This window comes from Manis pentadactyla, chromosome 2 (assembly GCF_030020395.1).
Source record: "Manis pentadactyla isolate mManPen7 chromosome 2, mManPen7.hap1, whole genome shotgun sequence".
Lineage (NCBI taxonomy): Eukaryota > Metazoa > Chordata > Mammalia > Pholidota > Manidae > Manis > Manis pentadactyla.
The window spans coordinates 155,888,655-155,916,307 of NC_080020.1; the positions used below are offsets into that span (position 1 = coordinate 155,888,655).

Sequence of the window (27,653 nt, forward strand, 5' to 3'; positions counted from 1 at the left end):
CGCAATGCTATCTATCAAAACTGCTTAGCCTTAGATTACCTGCTCGCCTCTGAAGGAGTCTATGGGAAATTTAATCTTAGCAACTGCTGTTTACAAATAGACGAAGGGAAAGTTATAGAGGAAATTACTGACACAATGAGGAAAGTAGCCCACGTTCCAGTTCAAACCTGGAAAGCAGGCTGGAGTCCAAATGAACTGTTTGGAGGTTGGTTCTCAACCTTTGGAGGATTCAAAACCCTGGTAAGTATAATACTCTTAATCCTTCCTTGTCTCGCCCACTTAGTGCTACGATCTGCCACCACACTCACTGAAACTTTAATTGAAAGAAAAATGGCAGCCCATGTACTGTTATTGTGGAAATATAAACCCTAGACCAAAATGAGCAATTTGAAGACCCAGGTGATGCTCTGTAGCCTCTGAAGAGGTATGAGCATCAAAGGTGGGAATAAGGTAGGAAGTCAAGGAGTTTTTTTTTTGAGGCTTCAAGAATGTAGAGGAATTACAGGATGTTTGAGGTTAAAACATTGTAACAATGTACCCCCACTGGGACCCAGTGGAACAGCTTGCTGACCATAGTTAAGTAGGCCCATTATTTTAAGAGATAGTTTAAACATAACTAGCTTCTGGCTGAACTTATAGTACACTAACAGCTCCCATAGCAACATTTCCTGGGGGCTGACTCTCCTTTAGCCTTGTAATGAATGTATAAAAGGCATGGCCCTGCTGCCCTCTGGGCTCAGCCTTTGGATATGAATCTGCTGAGCTGATGCCGGCACTAAGAAACTCTGCTTCTCGCCAAACATCTTGGTGTCCCAACTCCTTGTTCATAGTACCCGCGGTTCCTGCAACAGTTAGAGGTTCTTTAAGTAACATCTCTTCCCCACTTGAGTTATGATCCAACTCAGAGAGAACAAAAGAGTCACAGAGCTGTTTTGAAAGCTATTGAAAAACATGTTTGAGGGATGTGACAACAGGTTTCTCAGGCCTGGACCCCACCAGACACTTGTCCTACTAGAAGCAGAAGAGTGCTTTCTGCAGATGCAGAGTGCTTGTCACATGGCAAGAAGCAAGCATCCCTCTACCACCTCCAATGATTAAGATAATCCCTTTCCCTTTTCCCTTTAACAGCTCCTGATGATTATACACAACTCTGCTGTACAATACAGGAGCCTCTAGCCACTTGGGGCTATTGAGAACCTACAATGTGCTGTGACTGTTCTCAAAGACTTATTTAGTTAAAAAATATGTAGGTATCTCAATACTTTATGTATTGATTATATGTTGAAATGACACTGCATGAAAATTATTTGAATGAAATGAAATACTAAAATTAATTTCAACTTTCATTTTAATTTTTAAAACATATTTATCATTATATTCTTATTGGACAGCATTGATCTAAAATACCTGGACTGAGGCATAGGGCTGAGGGTCTCTCCAAACTGATCTGGTATTTAATAGTTCCAGAGGGAAAATGTGCTGTTTTCCAGGGCCAGATCTGTATCCTTATACCCCATATTGGTGCCTTATGATCTTCAAGTTTCTACTATCAATATAATATAAACATTTCCTTAGTACATTCAGGCTCTTGTAAATGCATATTCAGGGACACACTCTCACTAAGGATCCTCATTTCCCTAACTCAACAAGGCCCACTTTGACTTCTTTCTGCCTTTTTGTTAGGCAGGAATATAGAAATGAATGGGGTGGAGAGAGAGTAAGGCCAGTAAAACCGACTAAAAAGGACTCAGAGTTCAACAGTTAAAATTAGAAAGCCAGAAAAAAAACAAAACCCTGAGTTAATGAGTTGATCAGTTAAAGCTCAAAAAGCCTGGAGCAACTTGGCCTGGAAATGTTTGAATATTCCCCAGATGAAGAAGCGTATCTCAGCATAGCCCTTGTCTTTATTGTGTTAATCATGCAGGCCTAGCTTATTTTTTAACTTTACCTATATGCTGTTTTACTTCCTTCAGCCCTAATCAAGTAAGTTGCAACCTGGGCAACTAATTTACCAAGCAGGGCCAGCCGTAAACAACATAGTAAAAGTCAAGAAGGATTCCATCTTAAAGATAAGATTGTATTTTAAAACCCAGGAAGTTAAGAACTAAGATTCTTAACTTTTTAGCAAACAGACAATAACTCAGCCCAACTTTGGGGCCAGGTGGGTGGTCTTGTTTGATATGCTCCCAAACCAAGAAGCTGGTATCTCAGGGAGAAATCAGAGCAGAAAATATCTTGTGTTAAATTTAAATATTTGGGGACCACTTAAGAACGTTCCACCCCCAGCCCTTGGTCACATTCCTGAAAAATCCTTATAATGGGGGAACCCTCAACCTTTCAAGGTGCTCCTCTCTGAGGTTGCCCGTACTTTGTAAGTGCATAACTTTGACTTTTTCCCAATCTTCCACGGCACCTCTTCTCTGGGGCAGCCCACACTCCCCTTCCTCTGAGTGTGCACCTTTTTGCCTTAAATAAACTTCTCACTGCTCAACTGAAATGTTTTGTCTCTGCACTTTTCCAGTGGTGTCTTTGCTCCTTTGCTTTTTCATTCTAATCCTCTGGATTTCAGCTCAAACCATCATTCTCTCTGTCCTATTTCAGACAAGTAGGGGGGGGCCACTGAGAACTCAGATCTGGGTGTGCAAATTACCATCACCTAAGTGACCAGACAGAACTGCTGCTTACAGTCATGCTCTTTAGTAGCCTGCCTAAGTCTACTTTCTTTGCCTGTAGGAAGTTCGCAGAACATAATCTCACTCCATCCAGTGCTCTGCAGCTCCCCCAAATCCTGGGGTGGTAGGAACTCAGTTCCCATGCCATGTAGATCCAAGTGGACACTGGACGCCAGGTGACAATGGCTTAAGGTGTTAGCAGGGGATGTGCCCCATGCCAAATAGCAGTTCAATGAACTTCCTTTATACTGTCATTTCTTAACACTCTTGTTTTAATAAATTCCTTCCTCACCTTGTATTATGACTTCCCTGCATCTCTGAACTGACTTCCACATTTTTACAGTATGAGTCCCACCTCAGAAATGTAGACCACTTAGGAATTTGACATTCATTGTGCTCTTTCTCTTGGACTTCTGAGCATCATGGTTCTGGCATTTCAACATGTTATCTAGTTACTGGCACGTGGGAGCCTTGTTCCGCAGCTCCTCCTTCACTTGTGTCTTATGTAAAACTTGGAGGTTAACTTTTTCTCAGAAGCAGAGGTCAGTGGAAGAGTGAGGGTGGTGGTGCAGCAGAGCTCAGCAGCTGTCCAACCTTTCTGCTGGCTAAGTGGGAATGGCAGCCCCACCAACTTTCTGTCCCAGGCTCTACTGCAGATTTTTTCCCCATCTATTACATTTTCTTCATCTCAGAGCTCCCTAGCATTGTGCATCCTTATCCATGAAGAGTTGATTCACGAGGTTATCTGTTAATTTGTGTGGTATTTAATTCTCTCCTAAAACTGAGATAAAGCTTTAAGCACCAGCAAGATTATTTAAGACTACTTTTAAAGTCTTAGTCTAAAGTCTACAAACACTAACAGGTCTTTAGCCTTATGTCTTAAGAATGCTGGCTACTTCCAATTCGACCAATTTGTGATTCCAAGATCTGATCCTATTAAAGATGAAGCTAAAAGCTCAACATTTAAGGATTCCACTACTACATGTGCTATTGGGAGATGTTGAAAAGTAAAATGGTGCTTTCCTCAGAATTTCTAGCAGGAGATCGAACAGTACTTCACATTAAAAAAAAAATGCTCTGCAGACACCAAATTTAGAAGGGGAACAAAGGGAGAACTATCCAATTTATGTCCTCACTCTGTTTCAATTATCAGTGTACTAAAAAATCCATTAGAATTCTGAATTCATTGTAGTTTCAGCATGCTTACAATGGCAGAGTATCTTAAAGAAATACTTGGCCCTCAAGTTACTTTTAACAAAGCAGTAAATTAAAGACTCAGAACTCTCAGAGACAATCATCAGCCAAAAGTTTGTCAATGGTTCCTTTTTATTTTCTACTTGACATTATTAAACAGTATGATAGGTTTTACATGCCATGAAGTTGCTTCAAAGTTCCACATGTGAAAAGTCTTCCTTGTTGCTTGTCTGCTCTAAGAAAGGTGGATCAACAGAGTTGTTAGTAGGGTGGAAGGAATCTGTTTGGAATTCCAACTTCTTGAATCTGACTGTAACTCCCAGGAGAAATGCATCTTGGTCCTCTGGGATTCATGCATGGCGAGCTAAGTTACAGACAGCCTTTCAGAATCAAGTCCTCTTCTGGGCTTCACCTTAAGCAAATAGAAAGGGGATGCAGATTCCTAGAGTCAAAGTTGTCTAGAACCTGACCTTTAATGAAATAAAAATATGGCCTGGGCTCAGGGAATAGAAAACTTTTGGGAGTTGAAACTTAAAGTTCAGCAATGTAGAATTACATTAGGACCGACCTTAAATATTTAGAGAAGCTTTCATTAAATAGAGAGCTATTTTAGGTCTTGAGTAAAGCAACTATGGGTAGGAAGGGGTCATTTGCAAAGACTGGCCTAACAGTAATATGCAAAATGTAACTGGTGACTGAGGCTGTTGATGTTAACCAAATATTGGGGTGCTTATTTCCTTTCCTAGCCTTCTGTTGCTGAGTTCTGGTTTAAGAGATAAGGGCAGAAGTGATGGCCTTTAAAAATATCCCAAAGTATTCCTCAGCTTTCCTTTCCATGATGACCTTGGAAACAACATGTTCTAAGTGATGAGGATGAAGACAGACTGACTCACATCAGATTTTATGATAGAAATTAATCTTTATTTAGGAGTTTATTATAGCACCATGGCTTAGCATCCCCCTCCCCCTTCAATAATGAGGAGGGAAGAATTCAAATTAAGAAGTGACTACTGCAGTACCCTGAGATGATAAGGGTATGGGCTAGACTGTGCAAATTCAGAGAAAGGACGTGAATCCAGGAGGTGTTCTTAAATAGAACTTGGTAAGCAGAACAGCTGTTAATTCAGATAAATATTTATTGAGCATCTATTATTTATTTGCAAGGCACTGTGTGAAATACAAGGATATGTCACTCCTTCACGTTGTTACAATCTAGTTGAGATAATACAGGCACATAAATTATAAAACAAATCTTGTAACATAATGGTAAAGGGAATGGACTTTGAAGGTAGACCTGTATTCAGGACTTGGCTTCACCTTTTACTAGTGTGTCACCTTGAGCAAATTATTTAACACCTCTAAAATTCAGTTTGCTCCTCTGTAAAATGAGGACAGCAACAGTACTTACTTCATAGGGTTGGTGAAAGAACAAAATAATATCCTTGCAAAACTCTCGAGTGCTTACCCCATAATAAGCACTCATTAAGTGCTGGCTAGTAGTGGGAGTGGTAAGAGACCTAACAGCTGGGACACAAAGTCAGTGCCAAATGAGCTCCAAAAGAGGACTAACAGCTATAAAAAGAACTATTCTGGAAAAAAAAGGTGCTGCTCTCATAGAATTTTGCTTCTCTTCCTATTGTAGCCTCCAGTTATTTAAAGTGCAATGTTACCTGGGGCCTCAGACAAGGGATGTGTCTGAGGATAACCTCCTAACATTTATCCTATTGTCTGACAAGCTTCAGCAAAATGTTGACTCTTTAAGAGTCAAATTCTAATTTCCAGCATCCTATATATTCAAACACTGGGGTGGCAGAGATGGGAAAGGTCACTAGCCAGAATAGGTAGCATGACCAAATGATGGATTTAAGATTGGGAAGACCTACCTTGAGTTTCTATGGAGGTCCTTTGACTAAAGCTTTCACCCAGCTCAGTCTATTCCCTGTTTGGCATAACGCCGTTGATGTTGAATAACTGATGACTTAGAACTGAACACTTTCCCACACACACTGCATTCAAAGGGTTTCTCTCCTGTATGAACTCTCTGATGTCGTGTAAGCCGGCACCTCTGGCTAAAGGCTTTCCCACATTCACTGCATTCATATGGCTTGTCTCCAGTATGAATCTTCTGATGTTGTGTAAGGGAAGAGCGGTCAAAGAAAGCTTTCCCACACTCATTGCACTGGTAACGAGGGTCTCCAGTGTGGGCTTTCTGATGTCTATTCAGTGAGGAGACACCATAGAAGGCCTTCCCACACTCACTACATTCATAAGGCTTCCTACCAGTATGGATTAGCTGATGTCGAGTTAGAATACTTTTCTGGCTAAAGGCTTTCCCACATTGATTACATTCATAAGGACTTTCTCCAGTATGAATTCTCTGGTGTCGAGTAAGGGATGAACGGTCAAAGAAAGCTTTTCCACACTCACTGCATTTAAAGGGCTTCTCTCCAGTATGAATCCGCTGATGTACAGTTAAAGAGGACCGGTCAAAAAAGGCTTTCCCACATGCACTGCATTCATAGGGGCTCTCGCCAGTGTGAGACATCAGATGTCTACTGAGACTGCTTCTGTGACTGAAGGCTTTCCCACACTCGTGACAGTCATAGGGCTTCTCTCCAGTGTGAGTCCTCTGATGGCGAGTAAGGGATGAATGGTCAAAAAAAGTCTTTCCACAGTCACTACATTCCTGGTCTCTCTCTTTAATGAGAACTTTCTTGGGAGGGGTTGACCCTTGCTGTAAGCTCTCCTGCTGGGATTTCTTGCAGGTCTCCACTGCAGGGCTTTCCTTCTCTGTTTCTAATCCATCCTCCAGTGCATGAACTCCCAATTTAGGATGCAGAGCAGCTTTTCCTCCAAGCCTTTCCCTCAATGTTCCTTCTGATTTTTCTTTTTCTGAAGCAATTTGAATCTCAGATTTAGTCTCCCAGTCTGCAAATGGACAGAAAACATAGATGTAGTCTCCTTCCTGGGCTAGGAGATATTACAGCAGGAGAAAGAAATATGATGATAAATTAGAAAAGTGAGGTACAGTCACTGCATGGCTTGCTCCCAAAAATAGTCCTACATTCTAGGGAAAGACTGAGACTTAAGAATGAAGAAAAAGGCAGAGAACAGAACTGATGGTGGACATCTCACAAAGAGAGTTCCCACTGAGAGCATGGCCACGATAGTTAGAAGAACATGTTATGTGGAGGTTGTGGTGAGGAACAGTGATATCAAAGTGTGAATGGGTAATGTGACAGATCTAAGGGGATAATTTTAGGTGAATAAAGATGGATTCATACTTTAAGGTATAGAAAAAAAAAGGAAAACTGATGGGTAATAGAGAGTTAACACTAATGCAAAATATTTGAATTTGAGAAAAAGGTGAGACCCAATACTCCCCCCCCCACCCAAATGACCACAAAACAAAGCTCTGCTGTGCCCTGTTCAGACTCAATTACCTAGAGAGACACTCCTTGCACATTCTTTCTCCTCACTTCCATGAAAATCAGCTATCCAAGGCTCATTCCCTTTCTTCAAATGAAAAATCACATCAGGTCGAGGAACTGGAAGTCCTGCTCATGGTAAAGAAACAAGCCAGGTAGGTGATGAAAATATACAACTATTCCAAAGCTTAATTCTGGCCTCTATGCCTTTCATATAGAAAAAGCAAAACGCACAAAGTGCATGCTAGTAATGTACAGTAATGGAGTAATTCAGAAGCAGGAACCTCTGAATGGAGGTCAAGGCTGAGGTTCTAAAAAGGAACAAGCAGCACTTAGTCAAAAAGTTGATAAAATCCATTTGAATGAATGTGTTTCTTCCTGCCCCTGAAGTGAGTGGGACACTCCTATTGTTAGCACTGGTAGGATGGGGGACAGTCCTTGGATCAAGGAAGAGAATGAAAAAAGACCATCTTGAGAAAACATGTATAATAAAGGTGACCATTTTTGTTTGTTTACCCTTCAGTATTAAGCTGTACTTCATTATGTTCACTGTAGGAAAATGAGAGGTATGTGTGAATCAAAGAAAAATCACCTTTTATACTTTGCATTAGTTTTTTCTGTCTTTATATCCATTCTGATACCAAAAGATACCTATACATTCTGTTTAAAACTGAATAATGAAATAATGCTGACTTGTAAACCTTATTTTTTCAAATAATAAATTTAAAGTACTATTTTATTTCAATTAGCACAGATCTACGTCTCCATTTTAATGGCTACATGATATTACACTGTATGAAATAATCTCATTTATTTAATTTCCTGCTGGCAGACATTTCAGACTGTTTTTAATGTTTTTGTTACCAAACACTGGTATGATGAACATTTGTGTATACCTTGGGTTGCTAATCCTATTATTTCCTTGGGACAGTTTCTAGAAGTGAATCTATCCATTTTTGGTGATATAAAAAAATAGATTCCCTCCTAGAAATATTCGTGAGGAAACCTCCCTGACACTGGGACCCCTGACTTGGGAAGAGAGGCACTTTCCTACTGGGCCCAAGGATCATACAACTGTTGCATGCTGGTTCTCTACCATCCATCAAAATGCCACGTCGCCACCTCCCTTTGCCTGTCTCTGCTCTAAGGAATTCTATTTTCCCCAATATTTCATCCCACCAAAGCCTGTGACAAGGGCTCAGAAGTCTCCCTTAATGCTTCTTGAACGTTCTATTCTATTCCCATATTTGGCCTGTTAAGCTAATCCAGGAGGTGTTCCAGTTGTGTTTTTGACCTGCTTCGTATGAAATCAGCAATGTGACTGTTTTTACTGCCATCTGCTGCCCGTTTCTGAATCTGCACATTTTCCCAGCCTCTTAATTATGGAAGCTCCTGAGATGCTTTCTTACGTGCAGAAGACCAACTTGACTTCACACGAATAACTGATATGAGCAGTAATTCTTAATTTTCCCTTTGTCACACATGTCTCTACAATTGCAAAGTGCTGTCTGTGAGCATCTAAGACTGTATTTAAAACAAGTATTCAAATCAAACCCATTCTAGTGACCTGCTCTGAGGCACAACCTTGTATTCCCACCCTCACACAGTCGTCTTTCTAAAGGGAAGCATTTCTTCCCCCTCCTCTGCTTCTCTGAAGAGAAATAGCCCCCTCAACAGTATGGTCCCTGGCCCCACTGCTAGTCCTCTGGATGGAGATGAGTAAATCACCTGATAAGGTGGGGAAAGAGCGGGACATATATAACAGCCTCTTTTGTCTGCCCCCTTCACAAGGGTCAGCTCCCCACAGCAGGCACACATTCTGCTTTGCTCCTCCAGGGCCTTCAAGTTGCAGGGGAGCCCGTGGTTGTTCAGCCTGCTATGGCTTAGGGAGCAAGTTTGTGCAATGCTGGGGTTCAGGGTTAAGAAGCCCGCTGTTGCAGTACACCTAAGCTACATCATTATCCTCTTCTACTCGTCTCTCAGTGGTTCCGAACCAGGTGGGAATATCAATTTATTAGCCCCTCAGCCCCACCACGTTTACACAGTACAGAGGCTAACTTGTTATGGAAAACTCCCCTTACCCAATGCGACAATGCTTTTATAGTTCTCCAGCATCACCTCCTTATAGAGGTCCCTCTGAACAGGGACCAGATGCTTCCACTCTTCGTCTGTGAAAATCACGGCCACATCCTCGAAGGTCACTGATTCCTGGAAACACAATCACATTCTCCCTTACTCATAATTGTTCTCTTTATGCGGGCCAGACAAAACTGTCATAAAGATGTGGAGGGAGACAGCCCCAAAGATGTGGAGGGAGAGGAAGGGAAATGGTTCCAACAAAGTAGGGCGTTAAGCACTTGGGCAAAGTGGCACAGTCCTCTAAGGCTCGAAGTTCTTGGTCAAAATCCCATACCTCTATATTCACAGCTAAGCCCCTGAATAAAAGGGGCTCTTTTTTCAGACTTACAGAAAACTTGCATGAACAGAACAAAAAATTCCCACGTACCCTTCATCCAGCTTCCCCAAATATTAACATTTTCCACATTTGCTTTACCTTTCTCTCTCTCAGTATATACACATTTCCTACCTTCTTCCTGGACTTCTTGGGAGTAATTTGCAAACATGAAGTCCCTTTACTCATAAATATTTTAATGTGAATTTGGAAATCACAAGGATACTCTCGTGTAATTGCAGTATAACTATAAAAATCAAAGAGAATAGCATAGACATTATACTATCATCTAATCTACAACCTTATTCAAATTTTACCATTTGCCTGTTTTTTTACAAATCCTTGATGTTGACTAGACTGTCTCTAGGATCCCTCTGATTTTATCCTAATGCTTTGTGATTCTATAAAATTGCCTCTTTACCCCCAATGCTGAAACCCCCACATGAATCTCTGGTGTGTGCAAAAGTTCTAACCCAGAACATGGAATTCAAGTCTCTGCATTGGGCAAAAATGCATCAAGCCACATGTCTACCCACACCAAACCCTCCAAGGACTCTTACAACCTCGTTGAGGTGCTTTAAGCATATGCCACGTTCCCTAGCCTGACCTAACATTCCCTGGAATACTTGGGGCCTGCTCTCAGCACACACATGATGCACTACAGAAAGTCAGGACTAGAACCAGTTTGCTGTTCCCCAAATGTTCTAATCAGACCCCTTTTAGGCAAAGTCTCCCAGAGTGAAGGCCATAGTAGCTGTGTGCCTAGTGAAGGGCTAATGGGTACCTGTTCAAGGCAAGAAAAGGTCACTGAAGGATATAAAAGTTAAATAGGAAGGAAGCACTCCATAGGGAGTCCTTTATCCACCTGGTTAGGTTTGATCAAAGAAGCTCCAGGATAGAGAAAGAAAAGTGGTTACATTCTGGGGACTAAAAGTATTTCAGAGACATAAAATTCCACCTTACCTGATATCTGGCAGTTGGAGACACAGAAGCCATTCCCTCCTGCTCTCCTTTTAGAAAAGGGCAGAGTCCTAATGAGGCAGAGGTATGGGAGGAGAAATAAGGTATGAAAAAGACTAGTCTTGTTTTGTAGTTTTCTGACTCATGAAGCAATAGGTCTCTCCTTATATCAATGAGATATATACCCACTCACATTCTCAATACCTTACAAAAAGGGAAGGCAAAGTAAATTAAGGCCAGGAGCAGCCCCACCCCATCCTAGAATCACAGCAAACTTAGAATTAGCCATGGACACTGCTATTCAGAACAGTGTGGTGTTTGCTTTAGCAAAGTTCTGTTCCTGGGAGTCAAGAACATAGTAAGGCTCATACTATATTTATAAATTCACATTCAACATTGACCTGAATTGTCAGTGGATAAGAAGCATAAGACATTTTATAAGTGACTCTGTGGATAAGACATGTCAAGTAAATACCCATAGCCTCTTCAAAGGAAAAATACCCCATTCCCAACCCTGTGCTAAAGGGGAAGCCCTTGTGCAGCCCCGTTTTGTTCCACGTGACCCTGAGTCTCCTTCCTGTAGTCACACTAATTAGGCTGCAGGTGGGCAATGCACAGGCTGACCAGTAGACTGAGATGTGATCTGGCTGGAAAGATGACATCCTTCCTCAGGAATGTGAACTAAGAAAGGTCAGGACAACAAGTGGGTAAAGAGTTGGGAGGATGTCATGAGAGACGGGAGTAGCCACAAGAATCAAGAGAGCCAAAGTCACTGTGAAGCAGAGCCCCTGAGTATGTGGGAGGTCTCAGGTAGAGAACAGGGTGTACCAGACAGTGGGGCTGGATGCCAGCAGGGGAGCAACAGCCAGGACATCACTGGGAAAGCACTGAAGCAGAAACTCAATAATTTCTGGCTCTGAAGTCCCTCAATTCACCCAGTACCACTCCTGGACTGGCTACTCTCCTTCAATCAAGGGAATATGTTCACTGATCCTGGTTATTCATTCATCCATGTATCCAACCAACATTCATTCAGCTCCAACTATTTATACCAAGCACAAAAACTACATGACACTGTACTTGCCCTACAAAGGACAAACAAGTAACCAAAATAATACTTCACAACAGGATAGATGAGTGCTCCAAAGAGATACACCCAGCCAACTATGAGAGCATATCAGAGGCTTGCCTAATCCTGATGGGAGGGAGGGAGGGGCATTGCAGGTTTCATGGCAGCAGTGGGATCTAAGATAAGTTTTGATTTTAGGGAGGCAGAACATTGTAGGCAAGAAAAATATCAATTTTTTCAAAAACAAGGCGGCAGGTCTTTACATGGAGAGGATTAACAACTAACTAGTTTATAATGGCAGATGTCTAGGCTGTGAGCAGTGCTCTGCGAAAAGATGAGTTTGGAGAAGCAGGCAGAGGCCAGCTAGATCAAGGGGAGTTTTCTTGGCATGGGTATCACTGAAGGATTTAAGCATTGGTGTCATCCTATTTGTGTTCCTGTTCTAGAGTATCATTTCAATTTGTATCAAGGGCCTTGAAATATACATACTTTGAAATATACATACTCTTTGACCCACCAATTCTCTTCTAAAGTTCATTCTAAAGAAATATGAAAGAATATGTGCAAAACTTGCTCTTAACCATCAACACTAACCTTTATTAGTGCTATGTGTGGCAACCTAAGCATTCTACATGCATTATCTAATTTAATCCTTATAATAATACAGGGACATTTTGAAATATCCCGAGTTTCTAAAATAGGAGATTTGATCAATTTATGACCCAGGCAATCTATACAATGGAATATCGCTAAACATCATACTAATAACTGGCATTTATTCCTTATAAGGATAAATTAATTCCAGCCTCATAAATCAATAAAGAAGGTACAGTTTTACAATTTGGGAAATTTAGTCTTCGTAAGAGGCTGAGGGAGAATCTGAATCCAGGTCTGTCTAGTAGTTTTTAAGCTCTATGCTGTAATGATTTATTTTCATGAAAAAATAGTCACATAGTTGATAGACCAATAGACCAGAAAATCCCCAAACATATCCACACATGTAGGGAAGCTTGATATATGACTCAGGTGACACTAAAAGTTCCCGGGGAAAAGATCACTTGTGATAAATTATAAATGACTTAAATATTGATAATTATGAATATGTGTGTGTGTATAGAAAGATTACACATTGAGATGAATAAACTAGAGCCCGATGTTAATAATAAATAGCAAAAATATAATTACTGAGCAAAAAATGTTATAGAATGACCTGTGTAATATTTAATATAAAATTTAAAACAGGTAATATTTACAAAAATCTGTATGGGACAATAAGCACCAAATTGTGAGTATCTCTGGCAAGGGTGGGAAATGGGATTGGGGAGAGATAACTAAGAGACTTCAATTTTGTCTGTAATTTTTTTTGTTAAATAAATTAAAAAAAAAGAAATTCACTAAATATTAAGTGGAGAATGCACTTTTTAAATTGCATATTTGTGCATGCACATATGTACAGAAAAGACAGTATACTAAAATGTAAATAGAATTTGAGTGGTGGCATTACAAGTGATTTTTTTACAATTCTTTATATATTTTTTAAAATAAGAGTATGTATCTACTTTGGTATAAGGAAAAAAAACAGGAATGAAGGAAAGGTGGTGTGAAAAAAAGTTAGAGAAGACCTGAGAACTGCTATTCTTAGAAGGGTCTTCTTGCAAGGTTGGCCCCTAGCTGGGATCTCAGAACTTCGAGAAGAGGGCTCCCCATGAGATAAGGTCCCTTATGCCTAAAGCATTTGTGCAAACAATGTCATTTATGCTGAACACTTGCTTTCTTGCTTGAGGGTCTGAAATTTTGGTAGGTGTTAGGCAGAGGATGCCTCTGTGACCAGCCCTCAATAAAAAGATGGGCTCTGAGTCTCCAGTGAGCTTCCTTGGGCTGAAACATCACACATGTTGCATTTTCATTGCTGGAAGAGATGTGCTCTGTGTAACCCCTCCTTGGAGGGGGTAGAGCATGAGGAAGCTTACACATGGATTCCTCCAGGCTCTGCCTGTCTCTTTCTCTTATGACCTAGCTATGCATCCATGCAAGATCACTGTCAAAACCTGAGCCATGAGTGCAACTGTAGGCTGAATTGAGTCCTTCCAGCAAATCCATGTATGCAGGGTGACCTCGGGGCTGACACAAGCAGCCATGCCACTCTGGGTAGCTGTGGCAAAATGGAATTAGAGGAAGGCAAGAATGGAGGTGAATAGATCAGTGAGGAATCTGTTACAATTAATTAAGAAAGAAATGATGAACTGAAGGAAAATAGTAGCAGCAGAAATGGAGAGCAGAGGAACTACTACTATAAGATATTAAAAATAGGCAAGACTGACTAGAGGTGATAGGAGAGGCCAGGATGACCCCCAGGTCAATGATCTGAGCACTGGTGTGGATAATGGTACCATTCATGGAGATGAGCAACAGAGAGGAAGCAGGTTTTGGGCATTTAGAGTTTGAGAATCTCGGATAGGAAAAATTAGATGACTCTGGCTCCCACTGTCCAAGTTGTAAAAATTATTATTGCTAAATGAAATAATTTGAATTTTGCAAGACCATGAATTTCATACTCAAAATAGGAAAGTTAATACATTTTCTAAATGGTTGTAATATAAAGAAGGTAAAGTTTAAGCCTTTAATCATATAGCTTTTTTCTATTAACTGTGACTAAACTATTCATAAAGTGTAGATTTATCTTTATGTTACATACTTGTATCTATTCATATAAGCATAAAAAAAGAAACCCAGGGAATGGGGACAAGCCAAGTAATCCAGAAAGAGGAACTAGGTACCCCAAACAGAAGACTAATCAGTATTGGGGTCAGGTAGACAGAGGAACATGCATTCCTAATAAGGAACCAACTGCAGATTCTAAAGAGGCGAGGTTAACCATGCAGACTTAATCCTTCTTCCCTTGGGAGACGAGCTCTCCAGCTGGCCTTATTAATCATAAGACACTAATAAGGTAAGTTTTCAAAAACACCGAAAGACCGTATCAATATATATTTACTAGACAATGGGTTAAGAGCAGCCAAACATATCTTTAAAAGATTATCACCGTGAGGGTAAACACCAGTTTGCAAAAACATTTAAAACTTTGTGAAAGGTAAAAACTTAAAAAAAAAAAAAAGCTTACTGGAAAAACAAGTTTAGTCTATCTATAAAAAGGAGCTTAACCTAAGGAAGAGACTAGGGTTTGAATCTTGCTAGAAGGAGGCAGAGTGATATATACACACAAATAGAAACAAAAATACATCATCAGGACCCTGTAACTTGTATTAAGACCATATTCTTTTCCTTGCTGGTCTGTTAAGATTCCTCCATCCCCAGGAGGGTCTCAAAATATTACACTTGGGCCCTAGGGAGTTATCAAAATTAGTATTTAGAGATACAGGTGAGTTCAATCCTTCAGAGTACAGATCTGGCAGACTGCCTGAAATAAAATTCCAGCACTGCCTCTTTCTACCTGTACCACCTTAGGCACATTTGTTAACCTGTGTCTCACTTTACCCATCTATAAAATTGGAATAATGAAAAGTACCTATCTTATACAGTTATTGTGATGCTTAAACAGGATAATATGTAGAAAGCATTTAGAATAATGAGCTTAGTGTTAGCCTTAGCTAGGAGTCCTGTTATAATCCTAGGAAGGTAGAAACAATGAAAATATTAAATACATTGTGTTGCTGCTGTTTTAGAGTAGGAAGTATAAGTGTAGCAATAACTCTGGAATCAAATTATTTGTATATGTTATCTAGTGTTTAGGTTTTTCAAATTAGTCGAACTGCTTTGAAATTGTAGTTGAAACTGCTCAATGTTTAAATGCTTAAAGACAATTTTCAAAATTTCGTTTATTAGATTATGACTTTAATAAACTGATTATTGAACAAATTACAGATGGTGGTGAGCATAAAAGCTCCCCAGCCATTAAACAACCAGTTGATCTTCCCAAGGTGCTCATCATCGGTGGGCTCCCTTCCAGGCAGACTTCAGTCCCCATTAGGTTTAGTCTCCCCAGACAGTCGCTTCAGTAAGCTCTCAATGACACTTGAGACTCCCCAAATCCACCAAATTTACTTGGAGTCACTGCCAGCAACAGGTCACCTTCACTTGTTTTCTCTTTCCTGTTCTTGGATCTCAGAATATTTCTGATGAAAATGCTCTTCAAATTCTTATTATAGTTCTTCAAATGAGCCCTTGCCTAGGAAGCTTTTACTGTTCCTATCCTAGTTACATAGTTATTCCAAATATCTATGGCTATCATTCAATTTCAGCAGAACCTTTTCAGCCTTTTACTACAGCGAGCTCCACAAGAGTGAGTTCCAAGGCGACTGCATGGTAGAAACATTCCAAAGGCCTCGAATTATTAACTGTGAAGGCTTGGGCACATTACTTAAGCTAACAGTTGATCCCCAGTTGTTTAATAGCTACTTCACAGAGTAGTCATAAATGAGACGATTAATATTAAGCATTTCTCTTACAGCCTGTTCAACAAATGAAAGTTCCTTTCTCTTCTACTGCCCTACACCAATCTGTTCATCTTACCATTCAATATTTCCAGGTACCTGTTATGTGCCAGGCAGCCTGGGGTGTAAGGTCAACAATACCACAATCTGTCAGTTTCCAGGACTTCACCTTAGCTTCCTCCATCTGTGTCCTACTTTCTTTCCCTCTCAGATCTGCTCCCTGCATTACCCAGTCTCTCTTTCTCCAGCAGCGCCCATCTCTCCAGTACTTCTTCTCATATCTTCAGATACAATCCTCCTCTACCTGAAACCATCTCACTGAATCCTATGGCCTCCTTCTAGCAAAACAGAATCACTGATGTCTTCCTTTCATGATCAAACTCTTGGATGAGAGTTTGATCCATACCTCACTGACCCCATGTTATCAGCATCTACTCTTCCTGAATCTGCTATTCTGCTCTTGCCACCTTTCACAACCTCAAACTGCACGCTCGAAAATCACCAATGTATTTCTGATCTAATTCCAATAGTCCTTTTCTCATCTTTATTTCTCTGCAGCTTTTGACTGTTTTGACAAGTTTCTCCTTCTTTCAGTAGTCACTGTAGCTGCTGACATTGCACTAGCCCGACTGTCCTCCTACTGCTAAAACTACCATCTGTGCCTTTTTTTTTCCAATCTTGCCCTGGAAATATGGATGCTGTCCAAGGTCCAGTCTTTGTACAGTGTTCTTGTTATCCCTCAGAAAGTCCATGCATACCTGGCACTCCATTTTCTAACTCTACAGAGATGGTTCGCCAGTCTAGTCCCAATCCTTCTTCCAAACTCATTTTGCATCTCCAAATGACTGCAAATTTTGAATTAGGCATTCTACCAGCACCTCAAGACCATTTTCATCTATGCACTTCCCCACCTCAACTGCTCTCTCTGGCTTTATATTTCTGTCAGGTGTTCTATTATTTTCCCAGGTGCTCCAAATTCAGTCTCTTACCTTGCTCTCTTTCCTCCCAAATCTAGTTGGTCATCAGGTCCTTGACTCTTCTTTTGCAATGTCATGCATACCCTTCCCTACCAATGACATCATCATAACTCAGGCCCACAACAGCTTGCTTCAGGACTACTACCACTACCACACAGCCCTAACTGGCTCCTTGCCACTAGTACCTTCTTCTCTCCAGTGCTGGATGGGACCGTTTTATTCTCTTCAGTCCCTAGATCGACCCGTGCAATCCACCTACTGCGGATTCCAACCCTGCCGACTGTGTCACATCCTCATCCTCGATGCCCTGGCTCAGTATACTTCTTTTCATCCTCGTCTCCCACTGTTCCGGGACACTTCACTCCAGTAAGAGTCATCTCCCTCTCAAATCTGCCCAGCGCTTTGCTACATTTTTCGTGTTTTTTTTTTTCCACATTAACTCCTACCTCCAACATGAAGGTCTCGTGATCACTCGTGCAGAAACCCAAGGCAGGGAGCTAAACGAGAAACTCTTGAGGCGCTTTCTGGGAAAGAGGGAAGAACTGGAGTGGGCAGCACCCTAGATCTAGTATCAGTTCCACCCACGTTTATTAAAAGCTCTTTCTTAAGAGAAGAAGGGGTGGGAGGGGCGGAAAAGGGCTCCAAACTTCCAACCTGAAAGTTGGGATCTGACACACAGTGGATGCACTCTGAAAGACCACTCGTTAACAGTGCCCACACCCCACGGAACACGCGCACACACGAGTACAGGGGGAGGGGCAACTTTCCGTCCGTGCCTCTTCCAGCCGGGACGTCGCCACACAGACACACTGCAGACTGGCTCCGCCCGCGTCACTACGTTCTACTCCCACAGCACCTCCCCCCAGTTGTCAGTGTCCCCTTCTCTCGGCCGCTGCGCTCACTCTGCATCTCCAAGTCACACACCTACAGCCCTCACCTCCGGCGCACAGGGTTCTGGACCCGGGAAGACGGAGCCTCTTCAGATCGGGAAAGCAATACGCCTGCGCAAAGGGGTCTGACGTCCGCACTCCCAGTCAACTCTCGGCCTTCGCACAGACTCCATTCCCCAGAAGGCTCAGCGGTCGGTGCGCTTTAATATGACGTCTGAAAAACCCGCTCTAGCGTACTCCTCTAAATAGGCCGGTGGCGGTGAAGCAAACGGTCGCGGTAGCCGGAAAGGAACTGCTGTGGATGCATAGGAGGCTTATGGTCACTCTGGAAATTCTGCCTACGTGTGCTCTCACGCCCCTCCAGACTTACGATGGAAGGGCCGTCCGAAAGAAATGTGTCTCTTTGATTCTTGGGACCCGTCCCTACCCCTGGTTTACCCCGCAGGTGGATACCCGCAAGGTCGGGTCTTCTGGCTCTCGGAAGGGGCTTGTTCTGCTTCATCGTGTCCACTTTCAGGAATTTAATTCTGAATTTGGGCCACAGAGACGCAGAATTTGGTTCTGAGAACGGAACAGGGCCTGAGGCAAGATACGTGCACATTTTTGCGCCGGAAGAAAAGAGCCCAAGATATTTGTGTATGTAACTTGGCAGCCGGCCCTACGCTCCCGAGTTTGAGCGCACACCAGCCTGTCTTCCTTGACTCGCTTCCTGTTGCCTCCGGTTGGAGACTCCTCAGGGATAATCAACCTTGACTGTACGCTGGAGTCACCTGAAACTCCTTTGGACATGTAGATGCTTGGGCCCTATGAGGAGCGAGATTTCGCAAAGATATGTAGGTGATTTTAATGTGCAGCTAAAGCTAAGAATTACCACCGAGAACCACTGAACCAGTGAGCTTCAGGGAAGAAAGGATTACACAAAAAATATAAAATCCTAAAACAGTTACTGCCCCAAACTCACGGTGCAATGCAAAACAAAAACCAGAACCTGAAATTATTAAAACAATGTAGAATATTCTATAATTATCTCACATCCAAGACACTGGGAGTACAACGGAGGAAGCAGTGAACTGTGGGAAAGAGGCTTCCTATAACTGGTGCATTTGAAGAAGAGTAATTACTTTCTTAAGTATTACAGAAAATACTGGAAAACCTGGACTGGATCACAGACGGAAGAACCAAGCGGCACCGGGAGGTCTTGGAGTGTTGAGGTTTTATTTTACACCGGCAGGCTCAGAGGGGAATAATCTCCCAAGGTCTGAACCCTGAGCACAAGCAAGGGGAGCAGTTTATATTATTTTGGTATGTGGCATTTCGGCATGCGCAGGGCAAAGGAGGAGCCTGGAGAAGGGGAGGAGGGAGCTGGGAGTGCTTTGCCAACTGGAGGAAAAAAGCAGTTTGCTGACCTTGACGGCTGTGTTGAATATTTTCCTTATCATAAGAAGAAAAAAGTGTAATCTAAGCAGAGAAGACAGCACTTGCAAAGGTATAGACTAGAGGATAAACGGGCAAAGAACTGGTAGCAAGGTGAGTGGCTCGTGGATATGATTTAGGGGCTGTAACTTAAGGTTGAACTCATGGTGACTTGAGGCCAGATTGAGGGTGAATTTGTGCTGTGGTAAGGGGTTTGGATATTTCTATAAAATCAGGACTTGATCAGAGGCAGATATGTTTTGCTGTTCCCTTCTGTGTGGTGGCTTTTATTATTCAGCCTTTTTCTGAGTGGAAATTTTGGGGTCCTAGATGAATTTCCTTCTAGCATTCCCCAGGCTCTGGCAGGCCCTAGGATTTATCTCTATCTTTACTGCTTCAGGTAGCTGTCAAAGCTCAAGTTTTCCAGGGATTAATAGTATAAAAGTCAGGTTTGCTGCTCATTGACCTGTCAGGGTTCTAGCTCTCTCTTTCTCTCTCTCTTTTTTTAATTCTTTGCAAATTTATCACCTGGTCACCAGTGTGTTTTCAAAGATGTTTTATAACTTTTTAGCATTTCTAGTGTTTTCAATTAGGACGATTGTTCTAGTTATCCAATCTGCCAAATTGCTGGAAAGATTAGGAGATTTTTAACTGATTTTATCAAAAGAGTTAGGAATGCCATATGGACACTGAGTAGCCAAGAAACAATAGAAATCCATCTTATTTAAAATAAAACAGATGCCTCCTAGGCCTGCCAGCTGTGGCCTCTGACAAATTACAGGATGTTTTGTCTATCTGCTGCAGTGTAACAAACCACTCCAAATTTAGCGGTTTAAAACGACAAGTCTATTAGGCTAACAGATTCCATAGGTCAGATTCTGTGGGTCAGGAATTTGGACCAGCAATGTGGAGATGGTTTGTTTCTGCTTCACTGCTTCACAATTTCTGGACCCTCAGTTGGGGAGACTCAGATGGTTTCTCCATTCTTGTGTCTGGTACCTGGACTGGCACCCATGGCTGGGCTCACCTGGCACTGAGGGCCAGAATCCCCACATGTAATCTCTTTGTTCTTGGACTCCCTCACAACATGGTGTTCTCACGGCAATCAGGCTTCTTCTTTTTCTTTTTTTATTAAGGTATTATTGATATACACTCTTATGAAAGTTTCACATGATAAACAATGTGGTTACTACATTCACCCAAGTTATTGTGTTCCCCCATGCTCCAGTGCAGTCACTGCCCATCAGTGTAGTAAGATGCCACAGAGTCACTGTTTGCCTTCTCTGTGCTACACTGTCTTCCCCATGATCTCCCCTCACCATGTGTGCCAATCATGATACCCCTGAATCCCCTTCTCCCTCCCTCCCCACCCATCCTCCCATAACCCTCCCCTTTTGTAACCACTAGTCCCTTCTTGCGGAGTCTGTGAGTCTGCTGCTGTTTTGTTCCTTCAGTTTTGCTTTGTTGTTATATTCCACAAATGAGGAAAATCATTTTGTACTTGTCTTTCTCTGCCTGCTTATTTCACTGAGCATAATATCCTCCAACACCATGTTGTTGCAAATGGTAGGATTTGTTTCAGTCTTGTGGCTGAATAGTATTCCCCTGTGTATATGTACCACATCTTCTTTATCCATTCATCTACTGATGGACACTTAGGTTGCTTCCATATCTTGGCTATTGTAAGTAGTGCTGCAATAAACATAGGGGTGCATATGTCTTTTTGAATCTGAGAAGTTGTTTTCTTTGGGTAAATTCCTAGGAGTGGAACTCTGGGTCAAATGGTGTTTTTATTTTTAGTTTTTTGAGGAACCTCCATATTGCTTTCCACAATGGTTGAACTAGCTACATTCCCACAGGCAATGTAGGAGGGTTCCCCTTTCTCCACATCCTCAACAGCATTTCTTGTTCTTAATATTTTCAATGCTGGCAATCTTAACTGGTGTGAGGTGATATTTCATTGTGATTTTTATTTACATTTCCCTAATAATTAGTGATGTGGAGCATATTTTCATGTGCCTGTTGGCCCTCCGAATTTCTTCTTTGGAGAATTGTATGTACATATCCTCTGCCCATTTTATAATCGGGTTATTTGCTTTTTGGGTTGTTGAGGAGTCTGAGTTCTTTATATATTTTGGATGTTAACCTCTTGTCGGGTATGTGATTTACAAATATATTCTCCCATACTGTAGGATGCCTTTTTGTTCTGTTGATGGTGTCCTTTGCTGTACAGAAGTTTTTAGTTTGATGTAGTCCCATGTGTTTATTTTTGCTATTGTTTCCCTTGCTCGAGGAGATGCATTCAGAAAAAAGTTGCTCATGTTTATATTCAGAAGATTTATGCCTATGTTATCTTCTAAGAGTTCTATGGTTTCATGATTTACAGTCAGGTCTTTGATCCATTTTGAAGTTACTTTTGTGTATGGGGATAGACAATAATCCACTTTCATTCTATTGCATATAGCTGTCCAGTTTTGCCAACACCAGTTGTTGAAGAGGCTGTCATTTCCCCATTGTATGTCCATAGCTCCTTTATTGTATGTTAATTGACCATATATGCTTGGGTTTATATCAGGGCTCTCTAGTCTGTTCCATTGGTCTGTGGGTCTGTTCTTGTGCCAGTACCAAATTCTTGATTACTTTGGCTTTGTAGTAGAGCTTGAAGGCAGAGCACGTAATCCCCCCAGCTTTATTCTTCCTTCTCAGAATTGCTTTGGCTATTTGGGGTCTTTTGTGGTTCCATATGAATTTTAGAACTATTTTCTCTGGTTCATTGAAGAATGCTGTTGGTATTTTGATAGGAATTGCACTGAATCTGTAGATTGCTTTAGGCAGGATGGCTGTTTTGACAATATTAATTCTTCCTATCCATAAGCATGGGATGTGCTTCCATTTACTGGTATCTTCTTTAATTTTTCTCATGAGTGTCTTGTAGTTTTCAGAGTATAGGTCTTTCACCTCATTGGTTAGGTTTATTCCTAGGTATTGTATTCTTTTTGATGCAATTGTGAATGGAACTGTTCCCCGATTTCTCTTTCTGCTAGTTCATCATTAGTGTATAGGAATGTAACAGATTTCTATGTATTAATTTTGTTCTCCTGCACCTTTGCTCAATTCAGATATTAGATCTTGTAGTTTTGGAGTGGATTCTTTAGGGTTTTTTATGTACAGAATCATGTCATCTGCAAACAGGGACAGTTTAACTTCTTCATTGCCAGTCTGGATGCCTTTTATTTCTTTGTGTTGTCTGATTGCCATGGCTAGGACCTCCAGTACTATGTTGAATAGAAGTGGGGAGAGTGGGCATCCCTGTCTTATTCCCGATCTTAAAGGAAAAGCTTTTAGCTTCTCACTGTTAAATATGATGATGACTGTGGGTTTGTCATATATGGCCTTTATTATGTTGAGGTACTTGCCCTCTGTACCCATTTTGTTGAGAGTTTCTATCATGAATGGATGTTGAATTTCATCAAATGCTTTTTGAGCATCTATGGAGATGATTATGTGGTTTTTGTCCTTCTTTTTGTTGATGTGGTGGATGATGTTGATGGATTTTCGAATGTTGTACCATCCTTGCATCCCTGAAATAAATCCTACTTGATCATGATGGATGATCTTTTTGATGTATTTTTGAATTTGGTTTGCTAATATTTTGTTGAATATTTTTGCATCTATGTTCATAGGGATATTGGTCTATTTTTGTGGTGTCTTTCCTTGGTTTTGGTATTAGAGTGATGCTGGCCTCATAGAATGAGTTTGGAAGTATTCCCTCTTCTTCTATTTTTTGGAAGACTTTAAGGGGAATGGGTATTAGGTCTTCACTAAATGTTTGATAAAAGTCAGCAGTGAAGCCATGTGGTCCAGCGGTTTTGTTCTTAGGTAGATTTTTGATTACCAGTTCAATTTCATTGCTGGTAATTGGTCTGTTCAGATTTTCTGTTTCTTTCTTGGTCAGCCTTGGAACGTTGTATTTTTCTAGAAAGTTTTCCATTTCTTCTAGGTTATCCCGTTTGTTAGCATATAATTTTTGATAGTATTCTCTAATAATTCTTTGTATTTCTGTGGTGTCCATAGTGATTTTTCCTTTCTCATTTCTGATTTTGTTTATGTGAGTAGACTCTCTTTTTTTCTTGATAAGTCTGGCTAGGGGTTTATCTATTTTGTTTATTTTCTCGAAGAATCAGCTCTTGCTTTCATTGATTCTTTCTATTGTTCTATTCTTCTCAATTTTATTTATTTATGTTCTAATCTTTATTATGTCCCTCCTCCTACTGACTCTGGGCCTCATTTGTTATTCTTTTTCTAGTTTCATTAATTGTGAGTTTACACTGCTTTTATGGGATCATTCTTCTTTCCTGAGATAGGCCTGTATTGCAATATACTTTCCTCTTAGCACAGCCTTGGCTGTGTCCCACAGATTTTGCGGTGTTGAATTATTGTTTTCATTTGTCTCCATATATTGCTTGATCTCTGTTTTTATTTGATCATTGATCCATTGGTTATTTAGGAGCATGTTGTGAAGCCTCCATGTGTTTGTGGGATTTTTCATTTTCTTTGTGTAATTTATTTCTAGTTTCATAACTTTGTGGTCTGAGAAACTGGTTGGTACAATTTCAATCTTTTTGAATTTACTGAGGCTCTTTTTGTGGCCTAGTATGTGATCTATTCTTGAAAATGTTCCACGTGCACTTGAGAAGAATGTGTATTCTGCTGCTTTTGGGTGTAGAGTTCTGTAGATGTCTGTTAGATCCATCTGTTCTAATGTGTTGTTCAGTGCCTCTGTCTCCTTACTTATTTTCTGTTTGGTCAATCTGTCCTTCAGAGTGAGTGGAGTGTTGAAGTCTCCTAGAATGAATGCATTGCATTTTGTTTCCCCTTTTAATTCTGTTAGTATTTGTTTCACATATGTAGGTACTCCTGTGTTTGGTGCAGAGATATTTATAATGGTTATATCATCTTGTTGGATTGACCCCGTTATCATTATGTAATGTCCTTCTTTGTCTCTTGTGACTTCCTTTGTTTTGAAGTCTATTTTGTCTGATACAAGTACTGCAACTCCTGCTTTTTTCTCCCTATTGCATAAAAAATCTTTTCCCATCCCTTCAATTTCAGTGTGTGTGTGACTTTGGATTTTAAGTGAGTGTCTTTTAGGCAGCATATAGTTGGGTCTTGCTTTTTTATCCATTCAGTGACTCTATGTCTTTTGATTGGTGCATTCAGACCATTTACATTTAGAATGATTATCAAAAGGTATGTACTTATTGCCATTGCAGGCTTTAGATTTGTGGTTACCAAAGTTTGAAGGGTAACTTCCTTAATATCTAAGAGTCTAACTTAACTCACTTAATATTCTGTTACAAATATAATCTAAAGGTTCTCTTTTTTCTCGTCCTTTTTCTTCCTCCTCCATTCTTTATATATTAAGTATCATATTCTGTACTCCTTGTCTATGCCTTTTTATTACCCCTGGTGATAGCTATTTAATCTTAGGAACACTTCCATCTATAGCAGTCCCTCTAAAATACACTGTAGAGATGGTTTCTGGGAGGTAAATTCTCTCAGCTTTTGCTTATCTGGAAATTGTTTAACCCCCCCTTCAAATTTAAATTTTAATCTTGCCAGATAGAGTATTCTTGGTTTGAGGCCCTTCTGCTTCATTGTATTAAATATATCATGCCACTCCCTTCTGGCCTGTAAGGTTTCTACTGAGAAGTCTGATGATAGCCTGATGGGTTTTCCTTTGTATGTGATCTTATTTCTCTCTCTGGCTTATCCTTGACATTTGCCATTTTAATTATTATATGTCTTGGTGTTGTCTCCCTTGGGTCCCTTGTGTTGGGAGATCTGTGCACCTCCATGGCCTGAGAGACTATCTCCTTCCCCAGATTGGGGAAGTGTTCAGCAATTACCTCCTCAAAGACACTTTCTATCCCTGTTTCTCTCTTCTTCTTCTGGTATCCCTATAACACGAATATTTTTCCGTGGATTGGTCACGTAGTTCTCTCAATATTCTTTCATTCCCAGAGATCCTTTTTTCTCTCTGTGCCTCAGCTTCTTTGTATTCCTCTTCTCTAATTTCTATATCATTTATCGTCTCCTCCACTGTATCTAATCTGCTTTTAAATCCCTCCATTGTAGTCCCTAATGATTGGGTCTCCATCCTGAATTCATTTTTGAGTTTTTTGAGTTTTTGAATATTTTTCTGTGCCTCCATGACCATGTTTATGATTTTCATTTTGAAATCTCTTTCAGGTAGATTGATGAGTTCAGTTTCACTTGACCCTTTTTCTGGTATTTGTGGGATTTTGGTTTGAACTAGGTTCCTTTGATGTTTGATATTTGTATGTTGCACCATCTAGTGTCCAGAAGCTCTACTCCCTGGAGCTGCTAAGCTCCTGGAGCGATGTTGTGGGTCGCATGGGAGTGGTGCTGGTGCCTGGGGGTAGAAAAGAGCAGTTTTCTGCTTCCCAGCTGCTATGTCTGTCTCCACTTCCAGAACCAGTGGGCTGAACACACAGGTGTAAGCCTCTATGCTTTGTGTTTGTGGCTGCCATTGGTGGGGCTTCCCTCTTGCTGGCCTGACACCAGGGCAGGTGCTGCCTGTTTGCTAGTCCGGTGTGGGCTAGCCAGGAGGAAGGTGCAGGAGGCTGCATATCACTGTGGGGGGCCTTGGAGCTGTGTAGCCAGCCAGGGGGATGGAGCGCCTTAAAATTGTTTAAGTTCCCAGCCTGCTGGGCAGAATGCACCTGGACAATTTTGTCTACCTGTCCTTTCTCCTGAGCAGTAAGCTCTGTACAATTGCTGCTTTAGCAGCCCTGTTGTTTTTAGAAAGTCTCTCAGACTGCCCACCCAGATCAGCCAGATAGGATTCCCTGTTTTCCACAAGCCGCTGAATTCTCATTCTCTCCAGGTATTCCACCTGTCTTAGCTTTTCCAAACCCAGTAATCACCAGAGCAGCATGCAATGTAGGTTTGTGCTCCCAGAGCAGATCTCCAGAGCTAGGTTTCAGCAGTCCCATGCCTCCACTCCCTCCCTGCTCTGGTTCTCTTCCTCCTGCCTGTGAGCTGGGGTGGGGGAAGGTCTTGGATACCGCTGGGTCCCTGCTTTGGTACTTACCCTGTTCTGTGAGGTCTGTTCTTTCCTCCAGCTGTATGCAGTTTGGTGCAGCCTTCTTTCCTGGTGCTCTTTCAGGATTAGTTGTATTAATTATATTTTCGTATTGTATGTGTTTTTAGGAGGAGGTCTCTATCTCACCTCTCACACTGCCATCTTTAATCCCTTCTCTCCCTCAGTAGAGTATTATTATTTATTATTTATCAGCTTGCACACTGTATTCTGCTTTGTACAAGATATTAAAGAAGACACAATCTCGGCAGTGCATTTACAGCCAAGGAGAGCAGAGTCCTGGATTCAGACATCACAGGAGTGAGCTAAGGAAGGGATCAACTGTCCAAGTTCAACGGCAGTCCCCGCAGACAGGTGGGGTCAATCAGGGTTCTTATGTGGTAGCTCATGCCAGGAGTGTACCAGTGAAAAAGAAGTTGCGTGGCCTCTTATGACCTAGCCTTAGAAATCAGTGGTGTCACTTCTGCTGTACACTATCGGTTGAACTGGCCACAAGCCTGCCCAGATTTAAGGAGAGGAACCACACAGTCACCTCCTTAAAAAGAGGCATGCCAGTGAATCTGTGGCCTTTAAAAAAAAAGAAGCCTCCCATGTAGGATTTTAACCTTCCCCTTCTATGGCTGTTTTTCTATAAGAAGTGGGCTTGGGGGTCGAGGGTTAAAAGAAGACAAGAGTGACTTGTATTCAGGGACTCTGGCTGGTAGCTTTGCAATGTCCCTGTTCAGCTGACACTTTTGCTGTGCCTTGCTGTGACTCTGCTTACCTGTGTTGTTGCCTCCTGAACTGCTACAGACAGCTTCTATCAGCAAACTGCACCATCTAGGCCACCTCTTGCTGTTCCAGGACCCCTCTTCTTGGACACTCTTTGACCTTGAATCTCTGAGCATTTCTTCTCTTTGCTGCAGCCACCTGGTACATCTCTCTCTGAAGAAAGTATTATCCGTGTATATCATGGCCTTTTTAGAGCTGTTACATGAGCAGAATTGTATGGGCTCTTCATGATAAGTGTTTTCAGTTTTAC

General features: G+C 41.3%; 1 protein-coding gene across 3 annotated transcripts; it reads right to left on the reverse strand.

The window, feature by feature from the left end:
* Positions 1–3,891: 3,891 nt before the first annotated feature.
* ZNF2 (zinc finger protein 2) lies at positions 3,892–26,729 on the reverse strand. 3 transcript variants are annotated; one of them, XM_036880071.2, is made up of 6 exons: positions 18,141–18,939; positions 10,710–10,777; positions 9,376–9,502; positions 7,310–7,423; positions 5,750–6,794; positions 3,892–4,278 (listed from the first exon to the last, which is right to left on the reverse strand). In XM_036880071.2, exons 2-5 carry the CDS (start codon positions 10,740–10,742, stop codon positions 5,794–5,796), a joined length of 1,275 nt encoding a protein of 424 aa, XP_036735966.2. In that variant the 5' UTR covers positions 10,743–10,777; positions 18,141–18,939; the 3' UTR covers positions 3,892–4,278; positions 5,750–5,793. The 3 variants fall into 3 exon arrangements, with proteins under 3 accessions (XP_036735966.2, XP_057352970.1, XP_036735965.2); XM_057496987.1 differs by lacking the exons at positions 3,892–4,278; positions 18,141–18,939 and adding an exon at positions 26,624–26,729 and having other exon boundaries at positions 4,985–6,794; XM_036880070.2 differs by lacking the exon at positions 3,892–4,278 and having other exon boundaries at positions 4,985–6,794.
* Between the last annotated feature and the right edge of the window lie 924 nt (positions 26,730–27,653).

Coding starts and splice junctions, on each gene's coding strand:
- ZNF2 (XM_036880071.2), bottom strand. CDS start 10,742: ATGGCTTCTGTGTCTCCAACTGCCAGATATCAG. Junction 9,503..10,709: donor CTCCAACTGCCAGATATCAG/GTAAGGTGGAAT, acceptor TTGTGTTTCCAG/GAATCAGTGACCTTCGAGGA. Junction 7,424..9,375: donor TAAAAGCATTGTCGCATTGG/GTAAGGGGAGTT, acceptor TACCATGAGCAG/GACTTCCAGTTCCTCGACCT.